This window comes from Mesoplodon mirus (genome assembly GCF_964341445.2).
Source record: "Mesoplodon mirus genome assembly, chromosome: 4".
Classification (NCBI taxonomy): domain Eukaryota; kingdom Metazoa; phylum Chordata; class Mammalia; order Artiodactyla; family Ziphiidae; genus Mesoplodon; species Mesoplodon mirus.
The window spans coordinates 55,272,661-55,298,444 of record NC_138979.1 but is presented as its reverse complement, the minus strand read 5'-3'; the positions used below and the strand labels follow the sequence as shown (position 1 = coordinate 55,298,444).

At 40.1% G+C, this 25,784-nt stretch overlaps 1 protein-coding gene across 3 annotated transcripts in view; it reads left to right on the top strand.

Moving 5' to 3' along the window:
* The window catches only part of SPG21 (SPG21 abhydrolase domain containing, maspardin), a 39,826-nt gene extending 15,668 nt beyond the window's left edge, over positions 1–24,158 (top strand). For all 3 annotated transcript variants that reach the window (XM_082618070.1, XM_082618068.1, XM_082618069.1), the window contains exons 4-9: positions 15,097–15,177; positions 16,053–16,198; positions 18,421–18,529; positions 19,203–19,310; positions 21,906–22,046; positions 23,471–24,158. In XM_082618070.1, the coding sequence (XP_082474196.1) occupies positions 15,097–15,177; positions 16,053–16,198; positions 18,421–18,529; positions 19,203–19,310; positions 21,906–22,046; positions 23,471–23,587 (702 nt within the window). In that variant the 3' untranslated portion in view covers positions 23,588–24,158. The remainder of the gene's footprint in view (positions 1–15,096; positions 15,178–16,052; positions 16,199–18,420; positions 18,530–19,202; positions 19,311–21,905; positions 22,047–23,470) is intronic.
* Positions 24,159–25,784: the final 1,626 nt, after the last annotated feature.

Sequence of the window (25,784 nt, the reverse complement as noted above, 5' to 3'; positions counted from 1 at the left end):
TAGTTTTGATTTCCATTTCTCTAATAATTAGCAGTGTTGAGCATCTTTTCATGTGCTTTTTGGACATCTGTATGTCTTCTTTGGAGAAATGTCTGTTCAGGTCTTCTGCCCATTTTTCAATCAGGTTGTTTGTTTTTTGATATTGAGCTGCATGAGCTGTTTGTATATTTTGGAGATTAATCCCTTGTCAGTTGCTTCATTTGCAAATATTTTATCCCATTCTGTGGGTTGCCTTTTCATTTTGTTTATGATTTCCTTTGTTGTACAAAAGCTTTTAAGTTTAATTAGGTCCCATTTGTTTATTTTTATTTTCATTACTCTAGATGGTGGATCCAAAAAATTATTGCTGTGATTTATGTCAGAGTGTTCTGCCTATGTTTTCCTCTGAGAGTTTTACAGTATCCAGTCTTCATTTAGGTCTTTAATCTTTTTTGAGTTTATTTTTGTGTATGGTGTTAGAGAATGTTCTAGTTGCATTCTTTTACATGTAGCTGTCCAGTTGTCCCAGCACCATTTCTCCATTGCATGTTCTTTTCTCCTTTGTCATAGATTAATTGACCATAGGCACGTGGGTTTATTTCTAGGCTTTCTATCCTGTTCCCCTGATCTATATTTCTGTTTTTGTGCCAGTACCATACTGTTTTGATTACTGTAGCTTTGTAGTATAGTCTGAAATCAGGGAGTCCGGTTCCTCCAGCTCCATTTTTCTTTCTCAGGATTGCTTTGGCTATTCGGGTCTTTTGTGTTTCCATACAAATTTTTAAATTTTTTTGTTCTAGTTCTGTGAAATATGCCATTGGTAATTTAATAGGGATTGCATTGAATCTGTAGATTGCCTTGAGTACTATAGTCATTTTGACAATATTGATTCTTCCAATCCAAGAACATAGTCTGTCTTTCAATTTGTTTGTGTTATCTTCAGTTTCTTTCATCAGCGTCTTATAGTTTTCAGAGTATAGGTCTTTTGCCTCCTTGGGCAGGTTTATTCCTAGATATTTTATTCTTTTTGATGCATTGGTAAGTGGGATTGTTTCTTTAATTTCTCTTTCTGATCTTTCATTGTTAATGTATAGAAATGCAACAGATTTCTGTATATTAATTTTGTATCCTGCAACTTTACCGAATTCATTGATGAGCTCTAGTAGTTTTATGGTATTATCTTTAGGATTTTCTGTGTACAGTATAAACAGTGTAAACAGATGACTGTTTACAGTCATCTGCAAACAGTGACAGTTTTACTTCTTTTCCAATTTGGATTCCTTTTATTTCTTTTACTTCTCTAATTCCCATGGCTAGGAATTCCAAAACTGTGTTGAATAAAAGTGGCAAGAGTGGACATCCTCGTCTTGTTCCTGATCCTAGAGAAAATGCTTTCAGCTTTTCACTGTTGAGTATGATGTTAGCTGTGGGTTTGTCATATATGGCCTTTATTATGTTGAGGTAGGTTCCCTCTATGCCTACCTTCTGGAGAGTTTTTATAATAAATGGGTGTTGAGTTTTGTCAAGAGCTTTTTCTGCATCTATTACATGATCATATGGTTTTTATGCTTCAGTTTGTTAATGTGGTGTATCCCACTGATTGATTTGTAGATATTGAAAAATCCTTGCATCCCACTTGATCATGGTGTATTATCCTTTTAATGTATTGTTGGATTCAGTTTGCTATTATTTTTTTGAGGATTTTTGCATCTATGTTAATCAGTGATATTGGTTTCTTTCTATTTTTGTGGTATCTTTGTCTGGTTTTCGTATCAGGGTGATGGTGGCCTCATAGAATGAGTTTGGGAGTGTTCCTTCCTCTGCAGTTTTTTGGAATAGTTTCAGAAGGATAGGTGTTAACTCTTGTCTAAATGCTTGATAGAATTCGCCTGTGAAGCCATCTGGTCCTGGACTTTTGTTTGTGGTAGTTTTTAAATCACAGTTTCAATTTCAGTACTTGTGATAGGTCTGTTCATATTTTCTATTTCTTCCTGGTTCAGTCTTGGAAGATTGTACCTTTCTAAGAATTTGTCCACTTCTTCTAGGTTGTCCATTTTATTGGCATATAGTTGCTTGTAGTAGTCTCTTATTACCCTTAGTATTTCTGTGGTGTCCATTGTAACTTCTTCTTTTTTCATTGCTAATTTTATTGATTTGAGCCCTCTCCCTTTTTTTTCTTGATGAGTTTGGCTAAAGGTTTATCAATTTTGTTTAGCCTTTCAAAGAACCAGCTTTAACTTCATTGATCTTTCCTATGTTTTCTTCATCTCTATTTCATTTCTTTCTTTTTTTTATTTCATTTATTTCTGCTCTGATTTTTATGGTTTCTTTCCTTCTACTAACTTTGGGTTTTGTTTGTTTTTCATTCTCTAGTTGCTTTAGGTGTAAGGTTAGGTTGTTCATTTGAGATTTTTCTTGTTTCCTGAGGTCAGATTGTATTGCTCTGAACTTCCCTCATAGAACTGCTTTTGCTGCATCCCATCGGTTTTGGATCATCATGTTTTCATTTTCTTTTGTCTCTAGCTATTTTTTGATTTCCTCTTTGATTTTTTCAGCAATCCATTGGTTATTTAGTAACATATTGTTTAGCTTCCATGTGTTTGTGTTTTTCAGTTTTTTTTCTTGTAGTTGATTTCTAATCTCATAGCATTGTGGTTGGAAAAGATGCTTGATATGATTTTAGTTTTCTTAAATTTACCAAGGCTTGCTTTGTGGCCCAGCATGTAATCTGTCCTGGAGAATGGGCCATGTGCACTTGAGAAGAATGTATATTCTGCTTTCAGATGGAATGTTCTATAAATATCAATTAAGTTCATTTGCTCTAATGTGTCATTTAAGCCTTGTGTTTCCTTATTTGATTTTCTGTATGGATGTTCTGTCCACTGATGTAAGTGGGGTGTTAAAGTCCCCCACTATTATTGTGTTACTGTTGATTTCTCCTTTTATGTCTGTTAGCATTTGCCTATATATTGAGGTGCTCCTATCTTGGGTGCATGTATATTTACAATTATATCTTTTTCTTGGATTGATCCCTTGATCATTATGCAGTATCCTTCTTTGTCTCTTATAACAGTCTTTATTTTAAAGTCTATTTTGTCTGATATGAGAATTGCTACTCAAGCTTTCTTTTGATTTCCATTTGCATGGAATACGTTTTTCCATCCCCTCACTTTCAGTCTGTATGTGTCCCTATGTCTGAAGTGGGTCTCTTGTAGACAGCATATATACGGGTCTTGTTTTTGTATCCATTCAGCCAGTCTGTGTCTTTTGGTTGGAGCATTTAATCCATTTACATTTAAGGTAATTATCAATATGTATGCTCTTATTGCTGTTTTGTTAATTGTTTTGGATTTGTTTTGTACATCTTTTTTCTTCCCTTCCTCTTTTGTTCTCTTCGCTTGTGATTTGATGCCTATCTTTAGTGGTTTCTTTTTTTTTTTTTTTTTTTTGCGGTACGCGGGCCTCCCACTGTTGTGGCCTCTCCCATTGCGGGGCACAGGCTCCGGATGCACAGGCTCAGTGGCCATGGCTCACGGACCCAGCTGCTCCACAACATGTGGGATCCTCCCGGACCGGGGCACGAACCCGTGTCCCCTGCATCGGCAGGCGGACTCGACCACTGCGCCACCAGGGAAGCCCTCTTTAGTGTTTTGTTTGGATTGCTGCTGCTTTTTTGTGTGTGTATCTATTGTAGATTTTTGGTTTGCAGTTACCATGAGGTTTTGTTATAGCAGTCTATATATACAAGATTGTTTTAAGTGCTGGTCTCTTAATTTCAAATGCATTTCTAACATCCTGCATTTGTACTCTCTTCTCACGATTGCTGGTGTTATCTATCTATCTATTTGTTTATTTATTTATTTATTTTGGCTGCGCTGAGTCTTAGTGGCAGCACGCGGGATCTTTGTTGCAGCATGTGGGATCTTTTAGTTGCGGCATGCGGACTTCTTAGTTGCAGCATGCAGACTTCTTAGTTGCAGCATGCGGACTCTTAGTTGTGGCATGCATGTGGGATCTGGTTCACCCACTAGGGATCGAACCCGGGCCTCCTACATTGGAAACACAGAGTCTTACCCACTGGACCACCAGGGAAGTCCCATGATTGCTGGTTTTCATATCATATTTGTGTGTGGATGATTTCCTACCTTTACTGTATGTTTGCCTTTACTGGTCAGCTTTCCCATTTGTAATTTTCTTGTTTTTAGTTGTGGCCTTTCTTTTCCATCTAGAGAAGTTCCTTTTAGCATTTGTTGTAAAGCAGGTTTGGTGGTGCTGAATTCTCTTAGCTTTTGCTTGTCCATTAAGCTTTTGATTTCTCTGTCGAATCTGAGTGAGAGCCTTGCTGGGTAGAGTATTCTTGGCTGCATCACTTTAAATATATTGTGCCACTCCCTTCAGGTCTGCAGAGTTTCTGCTGTAAAATCAGCTGATAACTGTATGGGGAGTCCTTGTATATGATTTGTTGCTTTTAATATCTTCTCTTTGTCTTTAATTTTTATAAATTTGATTAATATATTTCTTGGTGTGTTCCTCCTTGGGTTTATCCTATATGGAACTCTCTGGACTTGAGTGTTTCCTTTCCCATGTTAGGGAAGTTTTTGGCTATTATCTCTGCAAATATTTTTTCAGGCCCTTTCTCTCCCTCTTCTTCTGGGACCCCTATAATGTGAATGTTGGTTCATTTAATGTTGTCCCAGAGTTCTCTCAGACTGTCCTCATTTCTTTTCATTCTATTTTCTTTTTTTTTTTTTTTTTTTTTTTGGCGGTACACGGGCCTCTCACTGTTGTGGCCTCTCCCGTTGCAGAGCACAGGCTCCGGACGCGCAGGCTCAGCGGCCATGGCTCCCGGGCCCAGCCGCTCTGCGGCATGTGGGATCCTCCCAGACCAGGGCACGAACCCGCGTCCCCTGCACTGGCAGGCGGACTCCCAACCACTGTGCCACTAGGGAAGCCCCCTCATTCTTTTTTCTTTATTCTGTTCTGCAGCAGTGATTTCCACCAACCTGTCTTACAACTCACTTATTCGTTCTTTTCTCTCATTTATTCTGCTATCAATTCCTTCTATTCTATTTTTCATTTCAGTTGTATTGTTCATCTCTGTTTGTTCTTTAAAGCTTCTCGCTCTTTGTTTTTTTTTTTCTACATCTTTATTGGAGTATAATTGCTTTACAATGGTGTGTTGGTTTCTGCTTTATAAGAAAGTGAATCAGTTATACATATACATGTGTTCCCATGTCTCTTCCCTCTTGCGTCTGCCTCCCTCCCACCCTCCCTATCCCACCCTTCTAGGTGGTCACAAAGCACCGAGCTGGTCTCCCTGTGCTCTGCAGCTGCTTCCCACTAGCTATCTATTTTACGTTTGGTAGTATATATATGTCCATGCCACTCTCTCACTTTGTCCCAGCTTACCCTTCCCCCTCCCCATATCCTCAAGTCCATTCTCTAGTAGGTCTGTGTCTTTCTTCCTGTCTTACCCCTAGGTTCTTCATGACATTTTTTTTCTCAAATTCCATATATATGTGTTAGCATACGGTATTTGTCTTTCTCTTTCTGACTTACTTCACTCTGTATGACAGACTCTAGGTCCATCCACCTCATTACAAATAGCTCAGTTTCGTTTCTTTTTATGGCTGAGTAATATTCCACTGTATACATGTACCACATCTTCTTTATCCATTCATCCGACAATGGACACTTAGGTTGTTTCCATCTCTGGGCTATTGTAAATAGAGCTGCAATGAACATTTTGCTACATGACTCTTTTTGAATTATGGTTTTCTCAGGGTATATGCCCAGTAGTGGGATTGCTGGGTCATATGGTAGTTCTATTTGTAGTTTTTTAAGGAACCTCTATACTGTTCTCCATAGTGGCTGTACCACTTCACATTCCCACCAGCAGTGCAAGAGGGTTCCCTTTTCTCCACACCCTCTCCAGCATTTACTGTTTGTAGATTTTTTGATGATGGCCATTCTGATTGGTGTGAGATGATATCTCATTGTAGTTTTGATTTGCATTTCTCTAATGATTAATGATGTTGAGCATTCTTTCATGTGTTTGTTGGCAGTCTGTATATCTTCTTTGGAGAAATGCCTATTTAAGTATTCTGCCCATTTTTGGATTGGCTTGTTTGTTTTTTTGCTATTGAGCTGCATGAGCTGCTTATAAATTTTGGAGATGAATCCTTTGTCAGTTGCTTCATTTGCAAATATTTTCTCCCATTCTGAGGGTTGTCTTTTGGTCTTGTTTATGGTTTCCTTTGCTGTACAAAAGCTTTGAAGTTTCATTAGGTCCCATTTTTTTTTTTTAATTTTTTATTAGTTTCTGCTTTATAACAAAGTGAATCAGTCATACACATACATCTGTTCCCACATCCCTTCCCTCATGCATCTCCCTCCCTCCCACCCTCCCCATCCCACCCCTCCAGGCGGTCACAAAGCACCGAGCTGATCTCCCTGTGCCATGCGGCCGCTTCCCACCATCTATCTACCCCACGTTTGGTAGTGTATATATGTCCATGCCTCTCTTTCGCTTTGTCACAGCTTACCCTTCCCCCTCCCCATATCCTCAAGTCCATTCTCAAGTAGGTCTGTGTCTTTATTCCCGTTTTACCCCTAGGTTCTTCATGCCATTTTTTTTTTTTTTAAATTCCGTATATGTGTGTTAGCATACGGTATTTGTCTTTCTCTTTCTGACTTACTTCACTCTGTATGACAGACTCTAGGTCTAGCCACCTCATTACAAATAGCTCAGTTTCGTTTCTTTTTATGGCTGAGTAATATTCCATTGTATATATGTGCCACATCTTCTTTATCCATTCATCCGATGATGGACACTTAGGTTGTTTCCAGCTCCGGGCTATTGTGAATAGAGCTGCAATGAACATTTTGGTACATGTCTCTTTTTGAATTATGGTTTTTTCAGGGTATATGCCTAGTAGTGGGATTGCTGGGTCATATGGTAGTTCTATTTGTAGTTTTTTAAGGAACCTCCATACTGTTCTCCATAGTGGCTGTACCAATTCACATTCCCACCAGCAGTGCAAGAGTGTTCCCTTTTCTCCACACCCTCTCCAGCATTTATTGTTTCTAGATTTCTTGATGATGGCCATTCTGACTGGTGTGAGATGATATCTCATTGTAGTTTTGATTTGCATTTCTCTGATGATTAATGATGTTGAGCATTCTTTCATGTGTTTGTTGGCAGTCTGTATATCTTCTTTGGAGAAATGCCTATTTAAGTCTTCTGCCCATTTTTGGATTGGGTTGTTTGTTTTTTTGCTATTGAGCTGCATGAGCTGTTTATAAATTTTGGAAATTAATCCTTTGTCAGTTGCTTCATTTGCAAATATTTTCTCCCATTCTGAGGGTTGTCTTTTGGTCTTGTTTATGGTTTCCTTTGCTGTGCAAAAGCTTTGAAGTTTCATTAGGTCCCATTTGTTTATCTTTGTTTTTATTTCCATTTCTCTAGGAGGTGGGTCCAAAAGGATCTTGCTGTGATTTATGTCATAGTGTTCTGCCTATGTTCTCCTCTAAGAGTTTGATAGTTTCTGGCCTTACATTTAGGTCTTTAATCCATTTTGAGCTTATTTTTGTGTATGGTGTTAGGGAGTGATCTAGTCTCATACTTTTACATGTCCCTGTCCAGTTTTTCCAGCACCACTTATTGAAGAGGCTGTCCTTTCTCCACTGTACATTCCTGCCTCCTTTATCAAAGATAAGGTGACCATATGTGCGTGGGTTTATCTCTGGGCTTTCTATCCTGTTCCATTGATCTATCTTTCTCTTTTTGTGCCAGTACCATACTATCTTGATTACTGTAGCTTAGTAGTATAGTCTGAAGTCAGGGAGCCTGATTCCTCCAGCTCTGTTTTTCGTTCTCAAGATTGCTTTGGCTATTCGGGGTCTTTTGTGTTTCCATATAAATTGTGAAATTTTTTGTTCTAGTTCTGTGAAAAATGCCAGTGGTAGTTTGATAGGGATTGCACTGAATCTGTAGATTGCTTTGGGTAGTAGAGTCATTTTCACAATGTTAATTCTTCCAATCGAAGAACATGGTATATATCTCTCCATCTATTTGTATCATCATTAATTTCTTTCATCAGTGTCTTATAATTTTCTGCATACAGGTCTTTTGTCTCCTTAGGAAGGTTTATTCCTAGGTATTTTATTCTTTTTGTTGCAGTGGTAAATGGGAGTGTTTTCTTGGTTTCACTTTCAGATTTTTTATCATTAGTGTATAGGAATGCCAGAGATTTCTGTGCATTAATTTTGTATCCTGCTACTTTACCAAATTCATTGATTAGCTCTAGTAGTTTTCTGGTAGCATCTTTAGGATTCTCTATGTATAGTATCATGTCATCTGCAAACAGTGACAGCTTTACTTCTTCTTTTCTGACTTGGATTCCTTTTATTTCCTTTTCTTCTCTGATTGCTGTGACTAAAACTTCCAAAACTATGTTGAATAGGAGTGGTGAGAGTGGGCAACCTTGTCTTGTTCCTGATCTTAGTGGAAATGCTTTCAGTTTTTCACCATTTAGGACGATGTTGGCTGTGGGTTTGTCATATATGGCCTTTATTATGTTGAGGAAAGTTCCCTCTATGCCTACTTTCTGCAGGGTTTTTATTAAAAATAAATGGGTGTTGAATTTTGTCGAAAGCTTTCTCTGCATCTATTGAGATGATCATATGGTTTTTCTCCTTCAATTTGTTAATATGGTGTATCACATTGATTGATTTGCGTATATTGAAGAATCCTTGCATTCCTGGAATAAACCCCACTTGATCATGGTGTATGATCCTTTTAATGTGCTGTTGGATTCTGTTTGCTAGTATTTTGTTGACGATTTTTGCATGTATGTTCATCAGTGATATTGGCCTGTAGTTTTCTTTCTTTGTGACATCCTTGCCTGGTTTTGGTATCAAGGTGATGGTGGCCTCGTAGAATGAGTTTGTGAGTGTTCCTTCCTCTGAAATTATTTGGAAGAGTTTGAGAAGGACAGGTGTTAGCTCTTCTCTAAATGTTTGATAGAATTCACCTGTGAAGCCATCTGGTCCTGGGCTTTTGTTTGTTGGAAGATTTTTAATCACAGTTTCAATTTCAGTGCTTGTGATTGGTCTATTCATATTTTCTTCCTGATTCAGTCTTGGCAGATTGTGCATTTCTGAGAATTTGTCCATGTCTTCCAGGTTGTCCATTTTATTGGCATAGAGTTGCTTGTAGTAATCTCTCACGATCTTTTGTATTTCTGCAGTGTCAGTTGTTACTTCTCCTTTTTCATTTCTAATTCTATTGATTTGAGTCTTCTCCCTTTTTTTCTTGATGAGTCTGGCTAATGGATTATCAGTTATTGTTTATCTTCTCAAAGAACCAGCTTTTAGTTTTATTGATCTTTGCTATCGTTTCCTTCATTTCTTTTTCATTTATTTCTGATCTGATCTTTATGATTTCTTTCCTTCTGCTAACTTTGGGGGTTTTTTGTTCTTCTTTCTCTAATTGCTTTAGGTGCAGGGTCAGGTTGTTTACTCGAGATGTTTCCTGTTTCTTAAGGTGGGATTCTATTGCTATACACTTCCCCCTTAGAACTGCTTTTGCTGCATCCCATAGGTTTTGGGTCGTCGTGTCTCCATTGTCATTTGTTTCTAGGTATTTTTTAATTTCCTCTTTGATTTCTCCAGTGATCACTTCGTTATTAAGTAGTGTATTGTTTAGCCTCCATGTGTTTGTATTTTTTACAGATCTTTTCCTGTAATTGATGTCTAATCTCATAGCATTGTGGTCGGAAAAGATACTTGATACAATTTCAATTTTCTTAAATTTACCAAGGCTTGATTTGTGACCCAAGATACGATCTATCCTGGAGAATGTTCCATGAGCACTTGAGAAAAATGTGTATTCTGTTGTTTTTGGATGAAATGTCCTATAGATATCAATTAAGTCCATCTTGTTTAATGTATCATTTAAAGCTTATGTTTCCTTATTTACTTTCATTTTGGGTGATCTGTCCATTGGTGAAAGTGGGGTGTTAAAGTCCCCTACTATGAATGTGTTACTGTCGATTTCCCCTTTTATGGCTGTTAGTATTTGCTTTATGTATTTAGGCGCTCCTATGTTTGGTGCATAATTATTTACAATTGTTATATCTTCTTCCTGGATCGATCCCTTGATCATTATGTAGTGTCCTTCTTTGTCTTTTCTAAGAGTCTTTATTTTAAAGTCTATTTTGTCTGATATGAGAATTGCTACTCCAGCTTTCTTTTGGTTTCCATTTGCATGGAATATCTTTTTCCATCCCCTTCCTTCAGTCTGTATGTGTCTCTAGGTCTGAAGTGGGTCTCTTGTAGACAGCATATATATGGGTCTTATTTTTGTATCCATTCAGCCAGTCTGTGTCTTTTGGTGGGAGCATTTAATCCATTTACATTTAAGGTAATTATCGATATGTATGTTCCTATTCCCATTTTCTTTTTTTTTTTTTTTTTTTTTTTTTTGTGGTACGCGGGCCTCTCACTGTTGTGGCCTCTCCCGTTGCGGAGCACAGGCTCCGGACGCGCAGGCCCAGCAGCCATGGCTCACGGGCCCAGCCGCTCCGCGGCATGTGGGATCTTCCCGGACCGGGGCACGAACCTGTGCCCCTGCATCGGCAGGTGGACTCTCAACCACTCTGCCACCATGGAAGCCCTATTCCCATTTTCTTAATTGTTTTGGGTTTGTTATTGTAGGTCTTTTCCTTCTCTTGTGTTTCTTGCCTAGAGAAGTTCCTTTAGCATTTGTTGTAAAGCTGGTTTGGTGGTGCTGAATTCTCTCAGCTTTTGCTTGTCTGTAAAGGTTTTAATTTCTCCATCAAAGCTGAATGAGATCCTTGCTGGATAGAGTAATCTTGGTTGTAGGTTTTTCTCCTTCATCACTTCAAATATGTCCTGCCAGTCCCTTTTGGTTTGCAGAGTTTCTGCTGAAAGATCAGCTGTTAACCTTATGGGGATTCCCTTGTGTGTTATTTGTTGTTTTTCCCTTGCTGCTTTTAATATGTTTTCTTTGTATTTAATTTTTGACAGTTTGATTAATATGTGTCTTGGCATGTTTCTCCTTGGATTTATCCTGTATGGAACTCTCTGTGCTTTCTGGACTTGATTAACTATTTCCTTTCCCATATTAGGGAAGTTTTCAACTATAATCTCTTCAAGTATTTTCTCAGTCCCTTTCTTTTTCTCTTCTTCTTCTGGAACCCCTATAATTTGAATGTTGGTACATTTAATGTTGTCCCAGAGGTCTCTGAGACTGTCCTCAGTGCTTTTCATTCTTTTTTCTTTATTCTGCTCTGCAGTAGTTATTTCCACTATTTTATCTTCCAGGTCACTTATCCGTTCTTTTGCCTCAGTTATTCTGCTATTGATCCCATCTAGAGTATTTTTAATTTCATTTATTGTGTGTTCATCATTGCTTGTTTCATCTTTAGTTCTTCTACATCCTTGTTAAACGTTTCTTGCATTTTCTCTATTCTATTTCCAAGATTTTGGATCATCTTTACTATCATTATTCTGAATTCTTTTTCAGGTAGACTGCCTATTTCCTCTTCATTTGTTAGGTCTGGTGGGTTTTTATCTTGCTCCTTCATCTGCTGTGTGTTTTTCTGTCTTCTCATTTTGCTTATCTTACTGTGTTTGAGGTCTCCTTTTTGCAGGCTGCAGGTTCCCATTGTTTTTGGTGTCTGTCCCCAGTGGCTAAAGTTGGTTCTGTGGGTTGTGTAGGCTTCCTTGTGGAAGGGACTAGTGCCTGTGTTCTGGTGGATGAGGCTGGATCTTGTCTTTCTGGTGGGCAGGTCCACGTCTGGTGGTGTGTTTTGGGGTGTCTGTGGACTTATTATGATTTTAGGCAACATCTCTGCTAATGGGTGGGGTTGTGTTCCTGTCTTACTAGTTGTTTGGCATAGGTGTCCAGCACTGTAGCTTGCTGGTCGTTGAGTGAAGCTGGGTGCTGGTGTTGAGATGGAGATCTCTGGGAGATTTTCGCCGTTTGATATTATGTGGAGCTGGGAGGTCTCTTGTGGATCAGTGTCCTGAAGTTGGCTCTCCCACCTCATTGGCACAGCACTGACTCTTGGCTGCAGCACCAAGAACCTTTCAACCACATGGGTCAGAATAAAAGGGAGAAAAAGTAGAAAGAAAGAGAGAGAGAGAGAGGGAGGGAGGGAGGGAGAGAGGGAGAGAGGGAGAGAGGTAGAGAGAGAGAGAGAGGGAGAGAGAGAAAGAAAGAAAGAAACAGCATAAAATAAAATAAAGTAAGATAAAATAAAAGTTATTAAAATAAGAAATAATTATTGAGAAAAAAAAATTTTTTTAAAGAAAAAAAAACGGACAGATAGAACCCTAGGACAAATGGTGGACTCAGAGCTATACAGACAAAATCTCACACAGAAGCATACACATACACACTCACAAAAAGAGGAAAAGGGGAAAAAATCAGAAATCTTGCTCTCAAAGTCCACCTCCTCAATTTGGGATGATTCATTATCCATTCAGGTATTCCACAGATGCAGGGTACACCACGTTGATTGTGGAGATTTAATCCGCTGCTCCTGAGGCTGCTGGGAGAGATTTCCCTCTTCTTTGTTTGCACAGCTCCCGGGGCTCAGCTTTGGATTTGGCCCCACCTCTGCGTGTAGGTCGCTGGAGGGCGTCCGTTCTTCGCTCAGACAGGACGGGGTTAAAGGAGCAGCTGCTTCGGGTCTCTGGTTCACTCAGGCCGGGGAGGAGGGAGGGGTACGGAGTGCGGGGCGAGCTTGTGGCGGCAGAAGCCAGCGTGACGTTGCACCAGCCTGAGGTGTGCCGTGCTTTCTCCCGGGGAACTTGTCCCTGGATCCCGGGACCGTGGCAGTGGTAGGCTGCACAGGCTCCCTGGAAGGGAGGTGTGGAGAGTGACCTGTGCTCGCAAACAGGCGCCGGCAGCAGCAGCCCCAGCGTCCCATGCCCGTCTCTGGGGTCCGCACTGTTAGCTGCGGCTCGCGCCGGTCTCTGGAGCTCCTTTAAGCAGTGCTCTTAAACCCCTCTCCTCGCGCACCAGGAAACAAAGAGGGAAGAAAAAGTCTCTTGCCTCTTCGGCAGGTCCAGGCTTTTTCCCTGACTCCCTTCCGGCTAGCTGTGGTGCAGTAACCCCTTCAGGCTGTGTTCACGCCGCCAATCCCAGTCCTCTCCCTGTGCTCCCACCAAAGCCTGAGCCTCAGCTCCCAGCCCCACCCACCCCGTTGGGTGAGCAGACAAGCCTCTCGGGCTGGTGAGTGCTGGTCGGCACCGATCCTCTGTTCGAAAATCTCTCTGCTTTGCCCTCTGCACCCCTGTTGCTGCTCTCTCCTCCGCGGCCCCGAAGCTCCCCCCCTCCGCCACCCGCAGTCTCCACCCGCGAAGGGGCTTCTAGTGTGTGGAAACCTTTCCTCCTTCACGGCTCCCTCCCACTGGTGCAGGTCCCGTCCCTATTCTTTTGTCTCTGTTTATTCTTTTTTCTTTTGCCCTACCCAGGTACGTGGGGAGTTTCTTGCCTTTTGGGAAGTCTGAGGTCTTCTGCCAGCATTCAGTAGGTGTTCTGTAGTTGTTCCACGTGTAGATGTATTTCTGATGTATCTGTGGGGAGGAAGGTGATCTCCGCGTCTTACTCTTCTGCCATCTTCCCCCTCCCAGCTCTTTCTTAAACATTTCTTGTATCTTCTCGATCTGTGCCTCCATTCTTTTACTGAGATCTTTACTATCATTACTCTGAATTCTTTTTCAGGTAGCTTGCCTATCCCCACTTCACTTAGTTGTTCTTCTGGGGTTTTGTCTTGTTCTTTCATGTGGAATATATTTCTCTGCATCTCATTTTGTCTAATTTTCTGTGTTTGTGGTCTCTGTTCCTCGGGCGTCTCATTATGGCTTCTTTGTCTTTGGGTATAGAACATCTTTTTTGGTAGGCTCAAGTGTTTTTTGTCAGCAGTTAGTTGTGATTTTGGTGTTTTCATGAGAGGAGGTGAGCTCAAGACCTTCTACACCATCTTGTCTCCAGCTTTCTTTTTTCCCTTTGTGCTTCCAGTCTCACTTGCTCATAGAGTCCTGCATGCAGAGGCTTTCCACCTGGTACTTCAAGCCAGAGTTTCTAGTGTGAAATGGCTGTGCTTGACACCTCAGCTCTGCTACACTCTGTAAGGCACAGACATTTTTAAATTAAAGGGTTCATAAAAATGTCATCTCCTTTCTTTTAGGCTTTCATCTGACTCAAATTCTCAAATTTGCAGCTAGGGAGAGTCTGTTCTCCATCCTGCATCAGAAAAGTGGAATTCTATCCACAAGTGGGATTTTAATAGTAAAAGTAACATATTACATCATATCTGAAATTATCCCATAATTTACATGGCAGTATCTATCCCAGTGATTTGTCAATGGCAAAATGAATCTAAGTGCTTAAAACAGCAAGCCTTTAAGATGGGTTTTACATGTATTAAAGAGAGGGGAACTCTTAGGTGACAAGCCTGAGTCTCCTAGAAAGGAATTAATGACTTGTGTTTCTTTTTCTTCATTATTGTCAACATTAATAGGCTACTTAGGGTCAAGCATCTGAAATTTTTGGTCACAAACAAAAGTACTACAAGAAATCAGATAGAATGACTAAGTCATTAAAAGTAGAGGAACAATTTTATTGAATACTGCCTTAAAGAAATGCTACCAAAAAGAGAGGAAACTGTCCTTAGAACAGATTTTATTTCTTGTTCTCCTGAGCCATAATTCAGAACGAAATTGGTTTAAAGGGAAAACAGAATTTCTTTATTTGAATGGGTTCTGCTCTGTTCATCTTTGAACCTCAGAGTTTCTTAGCTATTTGGAAAGGAAATTGATGTGAATTAAAATTGTTGTGTACATAATATCACTAAAGTGTGCTTTTTTATTTTTATTTGTTAAATTGTTCTATTAGATAAAATGTGAATTTTGAAGTTTAGGATAAGATGAGAGCTTATTTTCCATATTTTGAATAAGGAGCAGAGATTAAGCAAATGAGAAATGCTATAATGAAATTCCTAAATTTTTCAGATATATATGAGTTGTATTTTACCTCTACAGTTTTTAAAATAAATTTTAAATTTATTGTTATTATTCTAGTTGCAGTATCCAGTTTATTGGGACCATCTTGAATTCTGTGATGGATTCAGAAAACTTTTAGACCATTTACAGTTGGATAAAGTGAGTCCCTTGAAACTAATTACTCAACATTTATTGATACATTGTTAAGTCTGGTGTTGTCTTTTATTTTTTAATAACAGCTCTTTTGAGATAGAATTCACATACTGTACAGTTTACCCTTTTAAAGTGTATAATTCACTGTTTTTTAATATATTCACAGTATGTACAACCATCACCACAGTCAATTTTTGAACATTTTTCCACCCCAAAAAGAAACCCCATACTTAGCAGTCACTCCCCACCCTTCCTCCCTGGAGCCTGTTTCTATGGATTTGCCTATTTTGGATATTTTATGTAAATGGAATGATGTAATTTGTGGTCTTTTGTGACTGGCTTTTTTCACTTAGCATAACACTTTCAGGGTTCATCAATGTTGCAGATTATATCAATATTTCATTCCTTTTTATTGTCAAATAATATCCCATTGTATGGATATAACACATTTTATTTATCTATTCGTCATTTGGTTTGTTTCCATTGGTTAGTTATTATGAGTAATGTTGCTATGAACATTCTTATACAAGTTTTTCTGTAGACAGATGTTTTCAGTTCTCTTGGGTACCTGCCTAGGAGTGGAATTACCAAATCATAGTTTTCTTAAACAGAAACTACAAAGTAGTTTAATTTTCTAATGCAATCTATGAATAATATTTTTTAACTTGTGTAATTTATATGCACAGTTGTATTTTTTCTTGACAGGGTGTAGACTTTGCATTTAAATACAATATTTCCTAAACTTCTAACTGCTGTAAATATTTCAGTCTAATGACTGGTGATGACATTGTATTCTGTGGTTGGTGATAATTAAAACAATTTTTTTTGATACTTCAAGATTGATCATTGTTCTTAGGATCCTTGTGTTTGTTTCCAATTAGGTTCATCTCTTTGGGGCTTCTTTGGGAGGCTTTTTGGCCCAGAAGTTTGCTGAATACACTCACAAATCTCCCAGAGTCCATTCTCTCATCCTCTGCAATTCCTTCAGTGACACTTCTATCTTTAACCAAACATGGACTGCAAACAGGTAAGAATGTAAACATTCAACCAACATTTTTTTATTTTCAGTGGAATTTTGAAAATGTTGGCTTTTGGTTTTTCAATGCATTAGGGAGGGAGAGGCCATATATACTTGTGTCTTTTGAAACCACCCTGGCTTTTAAAATTAGAAACAATCACCTTTGGAAAAGAAAAGAATTGAAAGACTTCTAAATTCAGTTGTTTCCATTACTCTAAATCATTGTCTAGCTTTGTTTACTATACGTTCACATGCCTTTACAGTTTAGTGCATATGTAACTGATACTGTGTTCTGCTTGCTCCACTTAGTATTTTGTGTACACAGTCCTGTTATAGTTTTTTAAGGCCTTTGGCTTCCCCCAATTTTTCATCATGTTCTACTGTAAATCTTTGTATAAATTACTTTTGTTCCTTCCCTTTCTGGGTTATTTTCTTGAGATATGTTCCCCTAAAGGGAGAGATTAGAGCATTTAGTCTGTCAGCAGATGTTCTGCACATCTTGACACTTTTACAACGTTAGTTTGCTTTTTAGAAAGATGGAAATGGTGGAATGCTTTGCGGGGCAACTAGTGGGGTACCTGTTTCCTCTGAGCCATCCCTTTATTGATTTAATCATTTTAATTAACTTGATAGATGTCTAATGGTACCTTAAAGTTGATGTCGTGATATTTCTTTCAAGCCTAGCAAGGCTAGGCTCTACCCCAAAAAGCAGCCTACTAACTAAACCTACCTGTGTGATCAGATTCGTTTTCACATAATGTTCTAGGTAAACATTGTTTTCATGGTTTTCACATCTACTCAACATTCACTCTGATTTTTAAAATATTTCTCCTGATATTTTCTCAGTTGTTTACTCAGCATTCATGCAGCAATTTCTTGTATACATCAGACACAGATACTTCATGTCCAGATGATGCACTAAGTCATTGATTATTTTTGATGATTCTTCATGTTGTTTTAATTGTCAGAAGCCAAGACTTCCCCCACTTTGTTTGTGCTCTTGCATATCAGCTACTTTTTATCAAATGTCTGAGTGCTTACTATGTGCCACACAGAGGCTGCAGGGGCAAACAGAGCCAAGAGGATGCACCCTCTACAGAGCACACCTAGGCAGCATCACCTTTAGAAGATAAGGAGCTGTGGGGTAGAGAACTTAGAAAGATCACTGAAGGTGACTGAAAGATGGCTGTCTGGTCCTTGTGAGGGAAGCCCACTGAGAATATGCATCAGAAGGTGGTCTGCACGTGTTTTGTGGTTTTTTGTTTTTTTTTTTTTGGCTGCGGCCTGTGGGATCTTAGTTCCCTGACCAGGGATCGAACCCACGTGCCCTGCATTGGAAGCATGGAGTCTTAACCATTGGACCACCAGGGAAGTCCCTGGTCTACACCTTTATAAGTCATTTTCAGCATAGGGTAGAGAAATTCATGTTTATCCTGTATAATGGCTCTCAGTGTAATTAGTGGAGTAAATACTAATGACAGATCACATATAGAAATACATAAAGATTGAGTTGCTTTGAATTAGCCCAATTGAACCCAGTAGTAGCAATAGGAGGTATAATAACTCTGATTTTCCTATTTTGAAATCTATCTTTAATCAAAAGGTGATATAAACCTTAAGGTTGATATGGTAAGTGTTCACTTTACTGCAAATAGGTTAGCCATTGGAAATAAGACCAAATAGAAAATAAAATCTTGGAATCATCAGAATGTCTACCTCTGTAATGGCATTTTGAAATATTGCTTATAATTATTCCAAACCCCCAAAAGTTGGATCATATTAAACCATAACTCAGAGCTTGAGAAAATGCATACAAAAACTAGATGCTTCAAAACTAGCTCTTTATTTTTTTATTTTATTTTTATTTATTTATTTTTTTTTTGTGGTACGCGGGCTTCTCACTGCTGTGGCCTCTCCCGTTGCGGAGCACAGGCTCCGGATGCGCAGGCTCAGCGGCCATGGCGCACGGACCCAGCCGCTCCGCGGCATGTGGGATTTTCCCAGACCGGGGCACGAACCCGTGTCCCCTGCATCGGCAGGCGGACTCTCAACCACTGCGCCACCAGGGAAGCCCCCAAAACTAGCTCTTTAAAGGAAGGGACTAGGTTTTTTTTTAATCTCTAGGTGCCAAGTACCTAGCTAATATGAAGCTTCAGTGTTGAATGAATATTTGCCATTTATGTGTAGTCTTGGAAATTTAAATTATCAGGTCTTTTTTTTTTTTTTAACAGCTTTTGGCTGATGCCATCATTTATGCTCAAAAAAATAGTTCTTGGAAACTTTTCATCTGGCCCAGTGGACCCTATGATGGCTGATGCCATTGATTTCATGGTGGACAGGGTAAGTAAGGATCATGGCCTTGGGGTGGGGACACCTTGTACTCGGAATTTTCATGTCCACTTGGTTCCTGAAGAAATACGTGTCTCACTGTGTACTAGAGGTATTTGTTAAGTGTTCTTCCATATTAACTTTACTACATCCAGACAGATATTCCTGCTGCTGAGTAATTCATCAGAATCACTTGGGGGAGCTTTTAAAAATACAGATTCTAAGGCCTCACACCAGACCGTTGAACTAGAATCCCTGGCCGAGGGTGCTGGGAATCTGTGTTTTCACTTCACCCCTCCTCTTTCACCTCCCCATGTAAGTGTGACGGAGCAGGTCTGTGGACTTGCATTTAGGAACTACTGGGATAGACGTTTTTCTTCGGAGGCCTCTACTTAAATGTCTGTCTGTCCTCTTGGAGCTGCTGGAATTGGCTTGGTACCCACAGGCACCTGGTGGGAGAGTCGGCTCAGGTTGAGGGCTGTGGAAGGCCAGGTGCCCAGAATAATGTCACCACTTGCAAGGCCCAGTTATGGTCTCAAATACACTGTGTTTCCTCAGTGGTGACCAGACTGGACCCACCACACATAATGCCACCTTTCTAAGCACAGATATTATCTGTGGATTTAATGTAAATGTGAAAAACAAAATTAATTTTTAAAAAATTCACCTTTGTTTCTTGCTGCAGCTGGAAAGTTTGGGGCAGAGTGAACTGGCTTCAAGACTTACCCTGAATTGTCAAAATTCTTATGTGGAACCTCATAAAATTCGGGACATCCCTGTAACCATCATGGACGTAAGTTTTCTTTTAAGTAAAATAGATGCTTTGCTTTTTCTATATGTATATGTCAAGATCCACCTTATAATTTTATGATTTTTCAGTGTGCCTCTTCAAATACTGCCTTGGATTTTCTTTTTTTTACCCCCCAGCTTTATCAAATCCAAAATAATCTTTTATTGCTTATCCTGTATTTTTCCTGGCAGGAATAACACCATTGAAATCAAAGTAAATTTAAACAAACATGGTAGTCCTTACCCATTTTGGTTTGCTTTGCTATTCTCATCAACAGAGATTGCTCTTTAGCCTAAATTACAAATCTGGGCAGTAAAGTGAAGGTGCCTCGTGAGTGCAGAGAATCAAGAATTCCATAAAGTCTAACACAAAAACTTGCTTCTTATATATTTTTTAATTGTAGTGAAATATACATAACAAAATTCACCATTTAAATCACTTTTAAGTGTACAGAGCAGTGGCATTAAGTACATTTACAGTGTGGTCCAACTGCCACTGTTATCTCCAGAACTTTCCATCATCCCAAACTGAAACTCTGTACCCATTAAACAATAATTCCCCATTCCCCCCCAGTCCCTACTACTAACCTTTATCTTACTTTTTTTCTCTATGAATTTGCCTATTCTAGGTACCTCATACAAGTGGAATCATATAATTATCCTTTTGTATCTGGCTTGTTTCACTTAGCATAATGTTTTCAAGGTTCATCCATGTTACAGTGTCATTCCCTTTTAAGGTTGAATTATACTCCATTGTACGCATATACCACCTTTTGTTTATCTTCTCATCTACTGACAGATATTTGAGTTGTTTCCACCTTTTGGCTATTGTGAACATTGGTGTACAAATACCCATTTGAGTTCCTGCTTTCAATTCTTTTGGGTAGTGCATACCTAGAAGTAGAATTGCTGAATCATTTGGTAATTCTATATTTAACTTTTTGAGGAACTGCCTTATCGTCTTCCACAGGGGCTGTACCATTTTACATTCCCACTAGCAATGCATAAGGTTTCCAACTTCTCCATATCCTCTCCAGCGCTTGTTGTTTTCTGTTTTTTTTGATAGTAGCCACCCTAGTGGATGTGAAGTGGTATCTTACTGTGGCTTTGACTTTTTATTTTAATCATATAACTGTTCTGTCTCATAATGGATTTATTCCTAAATGTAAGTAACATGGTATTTTTAAGAACTGATTCTTATCAGGAAATGATCCATTACAAACATGTACAATAACTTATCATTCTCCACTATAATTCCTACATTCCAATATTTACCATGACACAGAGCAAGCTTTCCAATACTCTCAGTGAAATATATGGTCCTCACAGTGCATTTGCTCTGCTTGCCCTTTCAAAGTTGTGTTCACCACTTGGGTACATGGTCACTTAAAACTGTCTACAAGTTTTAGCAAGGTGGAGATGCACCTATTTTTATTTCCATGGGTTCTTTTGTTTCTTTTAAATTACTTTGAATAATTTTTTGCACGTGCATAAACATAAATTTGTACGAGTACTGAAAGATTCTAGAGTCATATATTCCAAACTTATGACAGTGGCTCCCCCAGAAGAGGGTCTCGACTTATACTATAAAATTTTTTTTTCAATTCTTTTTCACCGAGCATATGCTACTTATATAACTTTTTATTTTTTTAATAAAAATTTCTTTTTTCTCTTTTTTTAAATAAATTTATTTATTCATGGCTGCACTGAGTCTTCATTGTTGTGCCCGGGCCTAGTTGTGGCAAGTGGGGGCTACTGTTTTTTGCGGTGCATGGGCTTCTCATTGTGGTGGCTTCTCTTGTTGCGGAGCACAGGCTCAGTAGTTGTGGCGCATGGGCTTAGTTGCTCTGCGGCATGTGGGATCTTCCCAGGCCAGGGCTTGAACCCATGTCCCCTGCATTGGCAGGCGGATTCTTAACCACTGCGCCACTAGGGAAGTCCCTATAACTGTTTTTAAATTAATAATAAGTTCTTTTGGGGTTTCGGGATCTTTTTGAAATTGGTATTTTCAACGATTGTTTGTGGGACTTCCCTGGTGGCTCAATGGTTAAGAATCCGCCTGCCAATGCAGGGGACATAAGTTCGATCCCTGGTCCTGGAAGATCCCACATGACACAAAGCAACTAAGCCCATGCGCCACAACTCCTGAGCCCGTGGGCCACAACTGCTGAAGCCCATGTGCCTAGAGCCCGTGCTCCACAAGAGAAGCCACTGCAATGAGAAGCCACACACCACAACAAAGAGTAACTCCCGCTTGCCTCAACTAGAGAAAGCCCACACAGCAACAAAGACCCAACGCAGCCCAAAAAAAAAAAATTGCTATTAATATTCTGTTAATTTAGTTAACTATGTTTGAGGACAGAGGAAATTCATGGTAGAATTTTTTCCGCTAAACAATGCAGGAGACATTTGGCAATAAAATCTGTATTATGTTTTACATTGGAGTTAGAGTCACCAGGGATGAGCAAGAGGGCTCTAGAAGGGTTCAGCCATGTCTCTTGAAAGGAATGCTTGGCGGGGGGGCGGGGGGGAGGGGCACTTTGCTGAACGTGAAAAGAACACATTGAAATAACAGTTTGGGCCTCATGTTCTTTTAAAGGTGTTTGACCAGAGTGCACTTTCAACTGAAGCTAAAGAAGAAATGTACAAACTGTATCCTAATGCCCGGAGAGCTCACCTGAAAACAGGAGGCAATTTCCCATACCTGTGCAGAAGTGCAGAGGTGAATCTCTATGTACAGGTAGGTCCTAGGTTGGAACACAGAGCACATTGAACCCAGAGTCTGGTTTGGAACATAAAGTTTTTTTTTTTTTGGTGGTGGTCGAGTAAGAGAACTACAGAATTCTCTGTAAGAATGAAGCATTGACTTGATAAAGGTGGTCTACATTAGTAACTTACAGGAGAATTCAAGCATTTAGAGACACCTGGGGGACTCTATGCCCACTATCCCTTTTCTAAGAACCACAGGCCTGAACTCACACACTGAAGCAGCCGTTTGGTACAATGGGACCTTGGCTCCTGGACGCAATGAATTCAGCCAGAGCAGGACACCAGACTTAAATGGAGTCAACCTGAATCCTATGAAGTGACTTCTTGGTCTAATTTTAATGCATTAAAACACATGCACACAAACAAACACACACCACTTTTTCTCATACCTGCCTAAATGGATATTAGAACAGTGGTGAGAAATGGTTGCTTTGCAATTTGACAAGTAGTATCAAGAGCCTTAAAAAGCCAGTCACGTTCTTTGATCCTGTTGTCCACGTGTGGCAACAGATCCTGAGGAGAGGATCATAAATACAAAAACACTTGATTCCCAGAGATAGCCCTTATGGTGCTAGAACAGCAGAGGATGGTGAGATGTAAATAACAATTTGTAGTTACATGGAAAGACTGGCTACATATTAAGTGAGGAACAAAGATCCCAAATTGTGGTTTTGTGGTTTTGGTTTCTTTTTGGTTTTTGCCTGTGTTGGGTCTTCATTGCTGCATGCGGGCTTTCTCTGGTTGCAGCAAGCAGGGGCTACTCTTCATCGTAGTGCATGGGCTTCTCATTGCGGTGGCTTTTCTTGTTGCAGAGCACAGGGTCTAGGCACGCAGGCTTCAGTATTTGTGGCGCATGGGCTCAGTAGTTGTGGCTTGCGGGCTCTAGAGCACAGGCACAGTAGTTGTGGCACACGGGCTTAGTTGCTCCACAGCATGTGGGATGTTCCCGGACCAGGGCTTGAACCCATGTCCCCTGCATTGGCAGTCAGATGCTTAACTACTGCACTGCCAGGGAAGTCCCCAAATTGTGGTTTTTAAAAATTGTTGGACATTTCTGTTTTCTAATTTTTCTAATTAGTATGTATTACTCTAATTTTTTAGTGTATATATTTATTTTTATTGAGGTATAGTTGATTTACAATATTAGTTTCAGGTGTTCTATATAGTGATTCAACATTTTTATAGATTATACTACATTTAAAGTTACTATAAAATATTGGCTATATTCCCTGTGCTGTACAATATTTTCTTGTAGCTTATTTTATATGTAGTAGTTTGTACCTTTTAACCCCCTGACCTTATCTTGTCCATTCCCCCAGTACTCTGTAATTTTAGAACTAGGAACCATTAATACACAACAGTGATGTTTAAAATAATTATTCTGCATTTCTGCAGATACATTTGCTGCAATTCCACGGAACCAAATATGCGGCTATTGACCCATCGATGGTCAGTGCTGAGGAGCTCGAGGTGCAGAAAGGCAACCTTGGCATCAGTCAGGAGGAGCAGTAGCTGTTAGAGTTGGCTGTTAGTGATGAGTGATCCAGTGTGTTCGTACAATCAGTGACATCAGTGCCCACCAGTCGGCCTCTCTCTTCGGTTCGTCAGGTTCACCGGTTATCACTGTGTTTGGAACTAGGACTGATTGATTGTCATCTTCGTGACAGGCGGCAGCTCTTCTAAGCCAGTGTAACTATTCCCTCTTCAGTTTTTTTAGCTTTTGAAATTAAAGAAGTACTTTTGAAGATTCCCATTTTAAGAATTGTGAAAATTTTGCTACCAAAAGTCTTCACCACTGTGTTGTTAAGTGAATGTTAATTTCTGAATTTGGGGATTCTGTGGATTTTTTTCCTTTCCTTTCTTCCTGTTATTTGCTGTACATGCTGCACATCCACACTGTATATCAGGACATTGGTTATTTTTATGCTTTCTTGGTTATAACTTATCAGAGTGCCAAGGCTGTCACCCACTGTTTGCTCTCCTGCAAATGAACTACTTCTAATTTCCAGTTAAGCAAATTGTTTTCAGTTTTGGCTGTTGTCTTTCTACGCATTACAGTCTTTGGAATAAAAATTCAATTTGAGTGAGTGGCTTTTGTGATTATCATAGCTGCCAACTGGGCTACCTACACAGAGGACTCTCTGAGAAGCAGACTGGTGTTTGCCAAGCCTGTGTGTCTTTAGGTTTAGTTACTTAGTCTCTCTAAAGTGCAGTTTGCTCATTGTTAGATTCCAGAAACAATCCTTTATTGAGCTGCTGCTATGTGCAAGGTACTTTTCACACCTGCTTTCTTTTCCCCCTCAGTGGAAGACTTTAAACACACATAAAGTAGAGAAAATAGTATAATGAACTACATCCCCATTACCCAGTTCACAAATTATCAACTCATGGACTGTGTTGTATCATCTCTTACTGAACCCTCACTTTTTCCACACATACTCCTATGACTAAATTATTTTAAGGCAATGTCTGATACCTTATTTCATCTGTACATTTCTATATGTACCTTCAAGAGATAAAATAATGCCATTATCACACTAAAAAATTCACCAATAATTCCTTCATACTAACATCCAGTCAATGTTCTTATTTGTGATTATCTCATAAATGTCTTTTTACAGTTGACTTGTTCTAATCAGCTTCCAAAGTTGACACTGTTGAAAGACCAGAACCTACCAAAAAGGTCTTCTACAACTAAAGATAATATAAAGAAGGAACCACAATAAGACGGGCAGGAGGGGTGGAGTCGCAATATAGCCAAGTCCCATACCCCCAGGTGGGGGACCGACATACAGGAGAATTGCAATTGCAGCGGTTCTCCCAAAAGAGGGTTCCAAGCCCCAAGTCAGGCTCCCCATCCCAAGGGTCCTGCACTGGCAAGATGAGCACCCAGAGCATTTGGCTTTAAAAGGCAAGAGGGGCTTACTTTCAGGAGTACCAGAGGGCTGGCGGAAACAGAGACTTCACTCTCAAAGGCCTCACAGAAAATCTCACATGATCGAGGACCCAGGGCAGGAGCAGCGATTATATAGGAGCCTGGGTGAGACCTACTTGCTGCTCTTAGAGAATCTCCTGGAGAGGCAGGAGGCAACTGCAGCTCACCCTAGGGACATAGTCACTGGCAGCAGCCATTCTTGGGAGCTCATTCTACCATGTGGACACTGGTGCTGGTAAGTCATTGTGGAATTCTCCCTGCAGCTTATTAGCCCCAGCACCCAGCCTGACCCTGGCCCAACAGCCTATAGGCACCACTGCTGGGATACCTTAGGCCAAGCAACTAACTGGGTGGGGACACAGCTCTACCCACCATCAGGCTGCCTTGAGACCCCCTGAGCCCCCAGCCACCTCTGGACATGGCTGTGCCCACCATAGGGCCCAGCTCCACCCACCTATGGGCCGGCACCAGTGCCTGGGCCACAGTCCCACATTCCAAGGAGTCTGCTCTAGCCTCCAGACCAGTCTCACCCACAAGGGAGCAGACACCAACAGCAAGAAAACCACAGCTCCACAGCCAATGGACCCGGACAATCCACCATCAGGCCAGATCCTGCACTAGGACCAGCTGGGCCTGGCCCCACCCACTAGCAGGCCAACACAAACTTCAGGATGCTCTGGAGTCTGCACTCAACCATGTCAGGAATGGGCCTCACCCACCAGCGACCTGACACCAGCTCAGGGACCCCTGGTCACCGGGACTAGATTCCAGGAT